The following is a 13,356-nucleotide window of genomic DNA, read 5'->3' as shown; positions in this document are numbered from 1 at the left end:
AAAATTGTTCATTTCTATGAGTAACGGGGGAGATGTTGTGTTTCTAGACATATGCAATAACAGTAATACTGAGACACTACACAGTATGGCCAGTGAGTGGTGCTGTAAGATGGTGATAGCATATTCAAACTCAGATATATACATGGATGTACCCCGCTACTAAAAGTTCAGTAAAGTTTCCAAACTGTTCACCTGGCTCCTCGTATTGGCTCACCTACACCATAGGCATAAAAGTATGTGAATTGCGAATTCTTACAATGCGTCCAAGTGGGCTCGACATGGGGCAGAACACCTGGGATTGGCAGCCATTTTCCTGGCATCACAAAGTTACCAAAGTCCTGACAGTGAGTTTTAAGCCTCAGCTTCATGTTGTGAGCATATCTCTGCTGACTGAACTCTTTGAGACTTACACTGTATCAAAGTAGAGTCTACACTTGCTTTAAAATCAAATGAAACACGGTAATCTGTCTTTATATAGCATGGGACCTTTCACACTATGCATGGTGACCGAGCTGGAAGTCACAGTACATTATACTGTAAACATTAGCAGACATGTGTACAGATACAATTTACCACGCGTTGGTGCTCCCACTCAAAACACCCTCTTGCACACTGTCATCCAGCTGTGCTTCGGAAAATGTCCTGATCGCATATTCCTTTGAAGTTCACATAGGCTTCAAAGCTCTTCTTTATTAGGTCACTTCTGTTTAACATTTTAAGAGGCATTTGGTTCATTTCCATTAAAACATGCAAAGAGCAAACTATGATAAAATGTGTGGAAATTAAATGATTTTGCATCCATGGAGCAGATATTTATGTGTATGCCCCCCCCCCCTCCCGCCTTTTAAAGATGACTGTGTGACAGCATGCCGCTTCCAGGCCACTGAAAGCAGGGCTGCATATATCCATCAAGTTTTCTGACTATGTACTGTCTAACTCGTGCTTAGCAGTGTGCTAGTCCTATACAGACCACTGTTAATTATGTTTGAACTTGTTAACTGCTGGGAAACGTGCAATTAATTGCTGCTGTCCACCGCTGAACTAGATGATTGCTTTTAACATGAATCTATTTATATCAGATGCTTCCCTGTCTCTGAGGGATGCACAGATCCAAAACATTATGTTAATAATAAACTCCTCTCATTGGCTCATTGCATCACATTTGGCCTGGAGTTTTGGAGGATAAAATGAACATTAAATAAAAAGGGCTATCCTCCATTGGAGCATTAAATTGCATTTAAAAATCAAATCCTAATCCAAGCATCTCCAAAATAAATGTTAGACAGTTTAACCCCAGCCTATGCTTAAACTTCTATAACTGGAGAAGGTTGTGCGTGCAGAGGGCAGCTGGTAGAGTTGACAGCAAATCCGTCTCTGACATCTATTTGGCTGAGGGAGGACGCGATGACTCACGATTTAAGTGAGTGATTGGATATTCATTCAAATTCAATATTTGTGATTCACTGACAAAGTAAGACAGCCATCTGCTCTGAGACGAGTCAGAGAAGGCTGGGGTGCGAGATAAGAAAGCAATTCAACACAATAAACAGCGTGAACAAAACCATCCATTCAATATTGAAATGGCCGTGATACCTGCTCTCTCTCAACATGTGTACTGAGTGATGGCTATGAAAAACACACAGGGGAGGGGGGCAACACCTGACAACACGGATGGAAGCAGCTAGGGAGATTTAGGGAGGTGTTGACTTCTGCTGAATTTAATCGTGTGTGTGAGTGTTTGTGTGTACTTAAATTTCAGCTGTCTCTGCCCACAATATGTAATAAATGCATCTGTGAAGGCATGTGAGCATCCATGTGAATCTGCGTTTGTTGGGGGGGGGCACATTCCTGTGACAGCTTTGGATGGAAATTCTCTCATCCCTCGCAGCAGTTACTCATCAGTGCGCCACTGCTATTGGTCTCTGGTATTGTTAAATAAAGAGGCTAAAAATGCAGACCCAAGCTCATTTAGCTGGAAAATTACTCAATTATAGGATTGGGAGTAGGTCATTGAAAAAAGATACTGAAGGATTTAGTTACTACTAAGTGAAAATCAATATGATTTGGTGCATGCTGGCCCATGCATAAAGCAGGGAAGGCACTAAAGAGTGTGGCTCTATTGCAAATAAGAGACTGTATCACACACAGTGACCTGTCTGATAATCAGGACATAGTACAAAGCAGGTCAGACAGCCCCCTCTCACCTCCTCAGCTACACATTGTCCTCCAAACTTGGTTTCTTCTAGTTTATAAAAACCAAGATGGTATAAGGGAAATTACAAACTGGAAGCCTCGATAATACTGATCACTGCAGCTCCTCTTTAAAAAGTGGAACTGACGACATCAGTTAGTGAACACAGTGTAAATTGCCACCATTATTCTTTACTCAAGTTTAGCAATGTCTCACTTTGGTGACAGACCGTAAACACTTCTCTCCATCATTAGTGGATTTTTTCTTTTTTGTTAAATCAGTGAGTGAATATAAAAACAAATTAGCATAACTGTCCAATCATGGACGCTAATATCAGATTAGATCAGTTTTTGCTCACATTACTGAGTAGAAAATATTAGTGCACAGGGAGTAGAACAAATTGGGAAAAATTACAAAAGCGTAACAAAGGCTCTGGCTCTATCTTCAAATCACTGTTACCACTCACCTCACCTCATTGGCTTCAGGAACTATCCTGTTTGTCTGACTCACTCTCACAAAGATGGATTTTTCACTAAAACACAATTTAGTGGAAAAGAGGATAAGAGCAGTTTTTCCGAACATGCAAAGATACATCACAACAGTGTACAGCAGGTGCACTAGAAAGAGCCTGTTTGCCTAGTGAAGCGTTGAAATAAGATTGTGATACGAATAGCAAACAAGCGCTTTGCATATACACTTCATGAAAGCGTAAAATCATTATTTGGATTTCCCCCAAATTTGCATAGAATTTTAATCCCAATATTTGCTTCTAATATTTAATAGTAACTGAGCGGCCACCTTCATCGCACAGTTAAGTGTTGAGATGATCCTAATTTAGTCAGTAAGTGTAAGCAGGTTTGTAATAAAACAAAAAAGTTTCTCGCACATCATAACTGCTGTCCATATTTATTGAAAAGTAAAGCTTTCTCCGACATCATTAATTTCCATCCGATGCCTCTGAAAGCGACTGATAATGTGTTTAGAAATTAAATAATTTGCATCCACGGGCAGTAAATTCAAGGGGATGTAAATAATTATGGCATCAGACTCTGCTGCTTACAATAAGAGGATGGCTAAGAAAATCGGTTTTGAGGGCTTTTAATGCTCACTTCTTTTAAGCCTTCTTGGCTTGGCACCATTTGCACTGTAGGAATATCTAATCATTCCCTGTGCAACGCAGTAATGCTAGGATTTAGATTCACACTGGATGAGCTGACACCCCGCAACTGACACCCAGTGCCAAGTCCTGTGCCAGTCAGGGAGGAGGTGGATAGACAAGCATTAGACTTTTAAACAGGACACCCAAGTTCCCGTCCTGTCACGGACTTGCAGTCAATCTTCAATGTTTCATTAAGCAGATTCAAGAACTTCCCCTCAGCTCAAACAAGCGTTTTAGTCACCATGGACAGACAAAAATAGCCTAACTAATGGGTGAGATAGTGTTATCCGTCAACCTGAAGCAGACACATCAAAGGTGATTTTTCCATGATGTTGTGATTTATTTAACATTTTGGGTTTTTTGAGGAAAAATTTAATCATTTCATTTCTGTTGAAGTGCCTACTTTCAGGTGGATAAGCCAAAGGGTTTGACATTAGCAGATGGGGTACTCGCTCCCCACATGCTTGCCATATGTCACGCCAGATCGCATCCCATCCATCGCTAAGAGTAGGTGTTGCTGGCTGTTGAAAGGCCACTTTCCAAACAGATATCATCACCCTGACATCCTGACCTTAACAGAGCTGAAGGCTGTATAGCTTCCGTCCGCTATTATATCTAGTTGTATTAAGGTCAGAGGATAGGGTTACGATTTGCTGCATCAAAAACACCATCAGGTTGATACTTTACCTTCTGAGCAGTCCAACGTCTGGGAATAAAAAGGTCAGAAAGGTCAGTGGCTGAAGAACTTTAGATGTAGCAGCAGGGAGGGAGAAACAAAACAATATGCTTCTTTGCTCGTACGTTTGCGTTACTCCCTGATGATTCAAAAGAATTCCCTCTTTTTTTCCCTCAAATGCAGCCAAACTGATTTGAAGCTCCACAGTTTTATGATGTGATGTTAAAATCATGTGTAAAACATTAGATTTTTGTTCTCTTTCATTTTTGCATGCCATTTTAATGAGCTTGGCATGGAACCATATCCAGCTATCCTGTTCCGTGTACATATACATATGCTCTGTTGCCCTAGAGAAATGACCCTGGACATGCCAGTAGTTACCTTACATGCATGGAGCTGAGAATATTACATTCGAGTTTGCCCTCTATGGCAGAGATGATGGAAATTCATTATTACATGCTTTATTCTTGACTGGCCATTTCAGTCTGTGTGTGTATGCTGTGTATGGTGTACAGTATGAGCTACATCACTAGTGCTGCCCTCCGTGCTTAGGTTTTATTTTGTTGGCTTCTGCCTCTAAAGCTTAAAAAAATATGAGGAAGAAAAAGTAAAAAAAAAAAGAAAAAGAAAAAGCAACCTATCTACATGGACCAGCCAGGGGAGAGACTTTGTTACTGTGATTTTCTGACACAAATTCAAGGCTTTAGTTACTGTAGGACTCTGGAGAGTGAATCGACCGAGAGATGCCATTGCACTGAATAAATTGTTGTCTGCCTGGTTTGTGCTCCCTCTTGTTTTTTTTTTTTTTTCTTTTTTATGGTCTCACCCCCTTTACCTTATACACTCAGACACTAGTATTGTGGGGTGCTTTTATATAGTGTTGTGTGTGACTGAGTGGCCACAGAGCAGGGGCACTGCTGGACAAGAGTGTTCAGTCAACCATGAAATATAAAGGTTAAATAAAATGTAACTTGCGAAAATGGCTGAAATCCTGCGCTTCAAGTCGGGAATGGGTTATTGCTCGAGCAGCATGATGAATAATAGCCCGTCCATTTCAACGCAAACAAATTAATTACAAGAAAAACAATGAGTAAACCTTAGTGGGAGCCTGGCAGCATGTAGAATTTATGAGGACTTAATAATGTTGTTTGTCAAGCAAAATATTTCTCACTGTAGAAGATTCAACTCTGCCTGGAACACAAACACCATATAATAAATATATAATTTACAATAATATCCGTAACCTAATATTTAAATGGTTTCAAGCCCTATGGTGGGACAAAAAGGCACTATGGTTTCTGTCTCCATCTCCTCCCTACCTGTAGAGAAATCACAAAATATTCCAAGTGCTTGTGTGACATCTAGTGGTCAAACTGGAGTATGGGCTCCTTCTGGGTGCTATTTGAATGTGTGTCATGCCAGTGGAGCTACACAGTATAAGTAGTGTAATTCATCATGCACTGAGGCCACTTCCATGCCTGGTGGAGGCTTTTAAAGTTTTTGGATGGCACTCTAAAAAGGCGAACGCAAACAGTGTTCAAGTGCATTTTAAGAGCCCAGATGTGACACACATACAAAGTAGAGCCACAGAACATGAGTGAGCTTCACATGGCAGTGCTTTTGTATGGCCTGACGGTGGCATCTTCCACTGACAACATTCATTTTCTCATTTTAACGATCAGCATAACAAAATAAGACTCTTTGCTTTTGAGCGCAAATATTAACAACCTTTCTCATCAGGCTTATATAACCGTATCACACAAATCCCTTTATTCTTAGAATTTAAGTGATCCAGTAAATAAACGCCTTTGCAGTAGGTGTTACCTGTAGGCCAAGTAAGAGCCCACAATAAATATCTATCCTGGGTACAACAACTACCAACTACTGACTTTTCCATAATGTGGCTTAACTGAACTCAACTGAGCATTGGCTGTCATAAATGATTCAGTTTTTCCACTAACCTGCATAAATCACCATGGTGATGCAGCCAAGGAGAAAGTGAAGCTCCATCATAGCACTGAAAACTCATTTCATGATTTTTGGCACCTCTCAAAATATCAAATCCAAACCAAGACACCACTTGTGCCTTGATAGTCATCCCTTGAATAACTTGGTCTACGGTGAGACTCCGAGCTTTCTTTTAAGTGTCATATTGAGCATATTGTGAGGATCTTCTCTTTTAAGGTTAGGTTTAAGATTATGCTACAACTCATTTTCCCAATACTTGACTATGCTGATGTTGTATACTGTATCAAGTTGCATATGAAAATCCCTTTGTTCCTCTCAGCACAATTTACAACAGACTCTGTCGATTCATTCCTGGCTGCCCTTTCAGTACACAATATTGTCTCATGTATGATATACTTGATGGACCCACTCTTTCATCAAGAAGACAGCAGCATCGGTTACAATTCATCTTCAAATATATTCAGGTCAAATATCCCTCTTAACTACAACAGTTTCCTCCAGTTACAATTTGAGACACTTCACACAATTCTTGTTTTTGTTCCAGTCATTACAAAATTGATAGCTAAAAAAGCCTTTATGTCTAAAACTGGAATAATTTGTCATTAGACACTCAATCATTATAATCTTGTTGTTTATTTAAAAATGTGCTGTCGCTGTACCTGTTCATTCCTCCATATTAATAGTGTGTTGATAGATTTTCCCCTTTTGTTGATCCCACTGCTGGTACTGCATAATGAATCACCCAAACAATTAGTCTCTATTCCAAATATGTTCAGTTGATTTCAGATATCCAACTTTTACCACTACTCAGTGCCTATTGTTTTGTTTGTTGCTTGTTTTTTATGCTGTTTTTGTCCTGTCTTGTAATGTATAATTGTTTTTGTGTTTAGTATCCCCTCAAAAATGATATGGTACTTCTCAAGGGGTTATTCCTAATAAAGAATTTCAAACAATGCAGGATTAAACCTGGACTTTTTTGCCAACCCCAAATTCAGCTTTGCAGAGCAGGCCTCAGGAGAAATCCTGCAGAAATAGGAGCTAGGCAGCGAAAAAAACAAACAAACAAACAAGCAAACAAAAAAAAAAAAAAAACACATGCAACTCTCTGCCTCTCAAGTTCATAACTTTTCACAATCCTTGGTTTGTTGAACTTGTCTGACACAGGCCTCACCACTGATTACCTTTAAAGCCAAATGTAAACTAATTTCCTTATATAAAGTTGCTGCACTCCCATGTCTGCAAATTCATGGCACGAACAAATAACTCAATAGATATTCAGCTGCATTCTCTGAAAATACTAAAGGCGCCTTTTTTGAGGGTAGGAGGACAAATAAGAATGTCTCCTCAGCTGATGTTAGAGGTTCATCAAAGTCACATCCTCACCTTTCCACGCACACAAAAAGCCCCATAAATAATCAACGTACACACAGACACGCAATCACTGTTGCAAACATGAGGTTTTCTCCAGTCTTTTGTCACCTTGGCTGGGTCCACTTACCTGTGGGCTAGTTGCTCAATTGTCAGTGCCCATGATAGAAATAACTGTTTGCTACCTTTCTGTCAGCATGGGGCAGAAAAACATTACCTTTCTCTGAAAACAACTGCACACCAGGTGCTGCCACCTCTTAAGAGGATAAGAAATCAGCTTTCTGGGGGCAAAAACTACAGTTTGTCCCACATAACAAAAGAAGCAACACCTGCGTGTGCAGCCAAGTGGAGCGGACACTCAGCGCTGCATAATAGAAAATAGGAACATTCAATGGGGTGGGCGGTGGGGGGGGGGGGGGGTCAAGTTGTCAAGTTGCTCTTTTCTGAGTGTGTTTTTGGGGGGCAGTTGACAGGAAAATTAAAAGAGTAGGTAATAATCAGGGGAGCGCCAAGGGAATAATTTCATGGCTGCATGTGACAGACAAGCAAAAAGGTTTGCAGGATGAACAATCGTGACAATTATGTGAGTGAAACATTGATTACGTCTCTGACAAAAACGGGGAAAACTAAAGTGAAAAGGATTTATGGAAATAAGAAAAATACAACTGAGATCATTTATTGAACAAAGAAATGTGGGGAGTGCAAATATACAAACGCAAAGAGAGAAATGGTGCAATTAAGCAATACTTGAAAGGTAAATATAGAGTGAAGGGTGGCGATGTGGGTAAAGAGATGTCACTCAGAAAAGGGCAAATGCACAGGATAAAGATGAGAGAGACATACGTTTTAGTCAGAAAAATGGATAGAACCACTTACTGAGGCTACAGTCTATCCTGATACAATCTGGCGAGAGAGAGAGCGAAATGGTGAGTTCAAAAAAAAAAAAAAAAAAAAAAACAGAAAGAGAGAGAGAAAGAAGAAAGAGGAGGCATAAAGTGACAAAGAGAGAGAGAGAAAAAAAACAGACATTTTACATCCTTCAAGGTACATTCTGCAGACAACCAAGCACCAGGCCACCATCCGGGGACAGGCTCTGAGTCAGGGTCACCCTTTTTCCATGTCAGTCCCTTCATCCATCCATCCCTCTTTCCACCCAATATTCCCCCCTAAGCACATCAGAAGGCAAGACTTTCAGCATGGGCTCTGCGTGGTAAGGACACTTTGGTGTAACATTATATACGATATTTTTATAATGATTAAAATTCATTCAGTCATTCATCATCTACTTCTGGGTCACAGGGGGTGCTGGGTCCAATTCCAGCTCACATTGGGCATGGGTGGGGTACACCCTGGACAGGTCGCCAGTCCTTCACAGGGCCAAAATACAGAGACACAGCCACTCATGCCCTCACTCAGACCTACGGACAATTTGGAGTCACCAATTAACCTAAACCCGTATGTCATTGGAAGGCCAAAGGAAACCGGGGTACTAATTAAAATAAACTTAATAAATACATAAAAAATACAGGCACATACTAAAAATAAATGTGATTCCACGGCTGCTAATTGTGTATCTGGTGTGCTAAACTGAAATACTGAGCATCAGACATTTTGCATAGCTTCTTTTCATCCTTTGTTTTTATACAATGTCCTGTATATCACATGTTCGTGTCGTTTCTTTTGGAAATCATAATAATCATAATAAAGCAATATAAAGCATGCAAGTGTTCAAATATCATAAATAAATGATGAACTTCTTTTCCAATAGAGTCTTATAATTTCAACCTCTTTAACCTATTTTGGGTCAGGTGTCAGGTGTTGACATTCCTGACAAGTATTTTAAATGCACAGGCAAAGCCATTATGTTCACACTGTGTACAAATGCGCCCTTGAGACCAGATCCTGTGTCTTGCACGTGTAACTTTAGCCCACTTTGCAAAGATATGCAAGGATAATTGGAGAAGCGTTTGCCTTCTGCAGTACTTTGGGCACCAGAATCACAACACTGTAAATGACAAGAAAGGGTGATCTGCACATCCCAACCACCTCACGCCTCACAGTGAGCACAAACCACAAGAAATAAGACCCTGATCTATGATGTGTGCAACATAAATAAAAGGTTTGTAAGGAAGCTTTATTCTAGTACTGAAAGGTTCAGTATCTGTAAACATCCTCTTGTTTAGTGTCTGAATCAGTGAAGTATCAAATTATTCCCCACAGAATGAGGTATTTTCAAACAAATTCAAGACTATTCTGCTCCATCTGGTGGCTGAGAAGGGCGTGTGCACGTGGTGGTGTGGTTGGGTTGTGGTCTCGAGCTGTCAACCGCTACAGAATAGTGGACACAAACAGCCAGGAACCGGCGTCAGTCTGTAGAGGTGGCGGAAGGGGTTGTATATTATGATAATTGATTAAAGGAAGTCTGATTGCACCGCAGCCGCTGTGTGTCATCTGATTCTGTTACCTTCAGCTGACACAGAGCTCACTGAGCAGGTTATTGCTCCTATCTGTTACCAATCATTATCATTAGAGCTAAATGTTTGAAATAAAAACAGCTAGTGGTTATTAATTGGCAGTATTTTATTTGTCTTAAGCCTAAAGGGGGAAGCTCCTTACTGATGCATTTCACTTTGTGGGAGCACGATAAAAATCCTGAGCTGTGGAGTTGTAGCGACACTGTCAGTGTGACTGATTTTGAGGTGCCATTTAAGCAGAAATAGAACCATTTATGTTTTGTTTTTGTGAAGATTTAGACTTTATGGATTAGTTGTGAGTGTGTGGTTGGGCCGATGTGCAACTACAGCCATGAGCCGGTCTCTCTGACTGTTCAATCCGAGGGCCGCAGACATACACGCCATTGAAGGGATGAAAAGTTCCATCTTTGCCCAGTGGCATGTTTGTGAGTGATAGTAATAGAGAGGGAGAGGATATATGACCGACAGCTAGAGAGAGAGAGGGATAGAAAAAGTGGAATGGCCACCTTTCTGTTTCACACCACCCACTCCCTGTCTCTACGGTGGCTTTGACTCCCGTATTCCAGGGTGCTCCTCCCAGTCCACCGAGAGCTCAAAGTCCGTCTGAGCTTGAAGGTTATACCCATCATCTCCAGAAGGCTAGTATTCATAGTAGTGTAATTTTAATAAGTTAAAAGGTCTGCTCTCATGCAGTCTTTTATTAGAGGCAATGATTTTGCTCTCTTTGAAACCGTCCATCTTACAATCCGTACTCTACAATTTCGCTGACCTTCTCTGCCATGACGATTGCCTTTAAGACCTCTTTACATCCACTCCGTCTCTGAACTCATCTGTAATTACCAATGACGAGACCTCGTATCTCCTCTAAGCTCTGCTGCTGGGCAGAGGCAGAGCCTACCGGCCCTCAGCGAACTCCAATTTGAAAGGAATAGAGCAGAACTGTCAGGAGGAGCGAGACACGAGCAAGACCACCTATGAAAACTATAGAGACAGGTTAGTGGGTTAGGTCTTGGGGTTGGGCCAGGGACACTGCTAAAGATGGAGCTTTTTTTTTTTTTTTTTTTTTTGAAAGAGAGGAGGTGCTGTGGGCCTTCACAAAAAGAAGACAATGAATAACAGGATGAAACAAGGAGTGAAAAATATAAAAAGAAATGTCTGCAGGGTGGCTCTCCACAGTGGGCGAGATAACTTTTTTTACACTTTATTTCATATTTTCTTTCCCTTATCTTTTTTCAGCAAGCATTTATTTATTTATGAATGAGTAGTTTCTGCATTTGTACCTCAGGTCTCTGAATGCCCTTCAAGCATTGTCGGCTTTTCTCATCTAAACCTATGGATAATGATGGGTTGATAAATTAGCTTGTTAGTTTACTGTGCTGCTAACTTTTCCAATGAAATGAAATAAATTGTAATCTAGCTTCCATAGAAAATCTAAGAGAACTGAGGGACAAATCTAGAAGCTTTTTCCAGCCATCTGATGACGGATAATCGCATTAAACTCAAAATGTCAAACCATTCCCTTAAATTCAGCAATATACAACACTAGAAAACATCATGGGGATGAGGAGACAAAGGATGATGAGGGAAATGTTAGCAGGGACGTGTACGATGAGGCACAGCCGCCTACCCAAGTTCACGGTGAGCTTGACTCGGCCTCCGTCAAGCTCCAGCCGCAGGGTGTCCGCTGACTCCTTGGAGGTGGTGGCCATGAGCAAGCCATAGGCCCGCTGGGACATGAACCGCAGCGCCACGTCTTCGGCCTCAGTGTGCATGGTGACTGGCATGATGATCTTCAGGTACATGCTGCCATCGTAGCTCAGCACCGTCGCCTCTGCATGGGGGTGAGGGGTGACAAAGCGGAACTCAGATAATCTCAGACAGTAAAAGAGTGACAAACTAGATGATGGCATCAGTGAAAACATTTCTCAAATTCAATGTGTATGTAAATGACTGGACAAAAACACCACATTACAGACATTACACACACTATATCAACACACAACAGAAAGACCATTTGCCTTTGTATGTAATAAATTGCTGTCGTAATGCAATGAAACCCCAGCTTAATAAAATAGTTTTTGCATGTCAAATCCATAACATGACATCAACATTTTTAACTTTGATCAAACTGCTTAACTCCTCAGGCATGTAAGAGGGTATCTACGTGTGAATTCAACAACTCTAGGCCTTTGTATGTTGTTGTCTATATTGTAAACCTTGTAATTGCCCTAGCTTCACTTGTGTCAAGCAAAGTGCGCAGAACATTAATATATTTTTCTTACATGCCCATGACATTTTCATCAGATGAGACTCATTATAAATTGTCCTATAATGATTATAATGAGGAAAACAAATAGGAAATGTTCAGAGAAAATACAAAATGTAATTATAAATCACAGGGAAGTGTCAAAAACAAAGGTTCAGCTTCTGTCTGACTCGTCCTTAGTCACCGTCTTTACCACATGCTGTTATGCTCTTTAAAGTTAGCCATGCTGAAAATAAACCGCTGAGAAGAGCGACAGCTCCCGGAGGACCGCTCTCATTTTGTAGTGCGGGTCAATACGCGTTCCCATCAACTAACGTGAGTCATTGTCACGGGGCTACGTCACACATTCAGATTTTGAGAGTGTGTATCGACATGATGCTAGAAGATCCAGGGGAAAAAACCCTGCTGTGGATGGGCAAACTGGTGCAAGCAGGATTGTAAAAAAAAAAAAAAAAAGTGGACAACACAGATTCATACGTACACACAACATCATCACACAAAGGCTGTATTTGTTGTCAAACTCAGGGGTTTTAATTTAATATCATTTTAGTTCCCTTCATCTAGTTAATACCACGGATTGTCCCTTAACCCTGTTAATAGATGCACACTGAGCAATACGTGGTGAGTAACTTGCAGGATCCACTCTGCCGCAGTAACATGGAGCTCCACGAGATGGCAGAAGAGTATCACTGAAAAGCCACCTGTCATGCTAGCATCCAAAGACACAACTGTTAAAATATCAGCCTTCAAAATAAAGACGTTCCATCCTCTACCTCCAATGTCGTGATTTGAATCCAATCTCTCCTTCCCTCATTACCCTCCTTGTCCCTCATATTCCCACACTGTCATGGCTGACTCACCCTCAGGCACTTGCAAAGACAAACCATGAAGTGAGGCGTCTGCAGCTAATTGGCATGAATCAGACATGCGTGGGGCTATTCGACAGCCTCACCTTGCATCATAGTGGCGGACGTGGCACCTGTTTTTTTTTTTTTTTTTTTTTTGCGTGACTGGCACAGATGGTAGCCGCAGGCCTGGCTGCTCTCCCGAGCTCCGAGCTGCTGCCAGCCTCTCGGAGCTTCAGCTTCAACATCTGACCACCCTGCCCTCCTTTCTCTCTCTCAGTCATTGGGCCACAATACCACTCAGCCTTGGGTGGCATTAGGTTCACACACGGGTCCCTGTGGAGCTCTTGCCCCTACAATACAGCAGCTGCTTGGCTGTTTCAAATACAAGGAAGCATATTGCCAAATG

At 41.2% G+C, this 13,356-nt stretch overlaps 1 protein-coding gene across 1 annotated transcript in view; it reads right to left on the bottom strand.

Moving 5' to 3' along the window:
• nrxn2b (neurexin 2b) overlaps positions 1-13,356 on the bottom strand; it is a 586,403-nt gene that overhangs the window by 342,084 nt on the left and 230,963 nt on the right. Inside the window, exons 9-10 of the mRNA XM_029525863.1 lie at positions 11,464-11,667; positions 8,239-8,265 (exon numbers count right to left, since the gene is read on the bottom strand). Of these exons, the coding sequence (XP_029381723.1) occupies positions 8,239-8,265; positions 11,464-11,667 (231 nt within the window). The remainder of the gene's footprint in view (positions 1-8,238; positions 8,266-11,463; positions 11,668-13,356) is intronic.

Source organism: Echeneis naucrates, chromosome 18, assembly GCF_900963305.1.
Source record: "Echeneis naucrates chromosome 18, fEcheNa1.1, whole genome shotgun sequence".
Lineage (NCBI taxonomy): Eukaryota > Metazoa > Chordata > Actinopteri > Carangiformes > Echeneidae > Echeneis > Echeneis naucrates.
The sequence above is the reverse complement of the archived record's forward strand: the minus strand, read 5'-3'. Positions and strand labels throughout refer to the sequence as shown.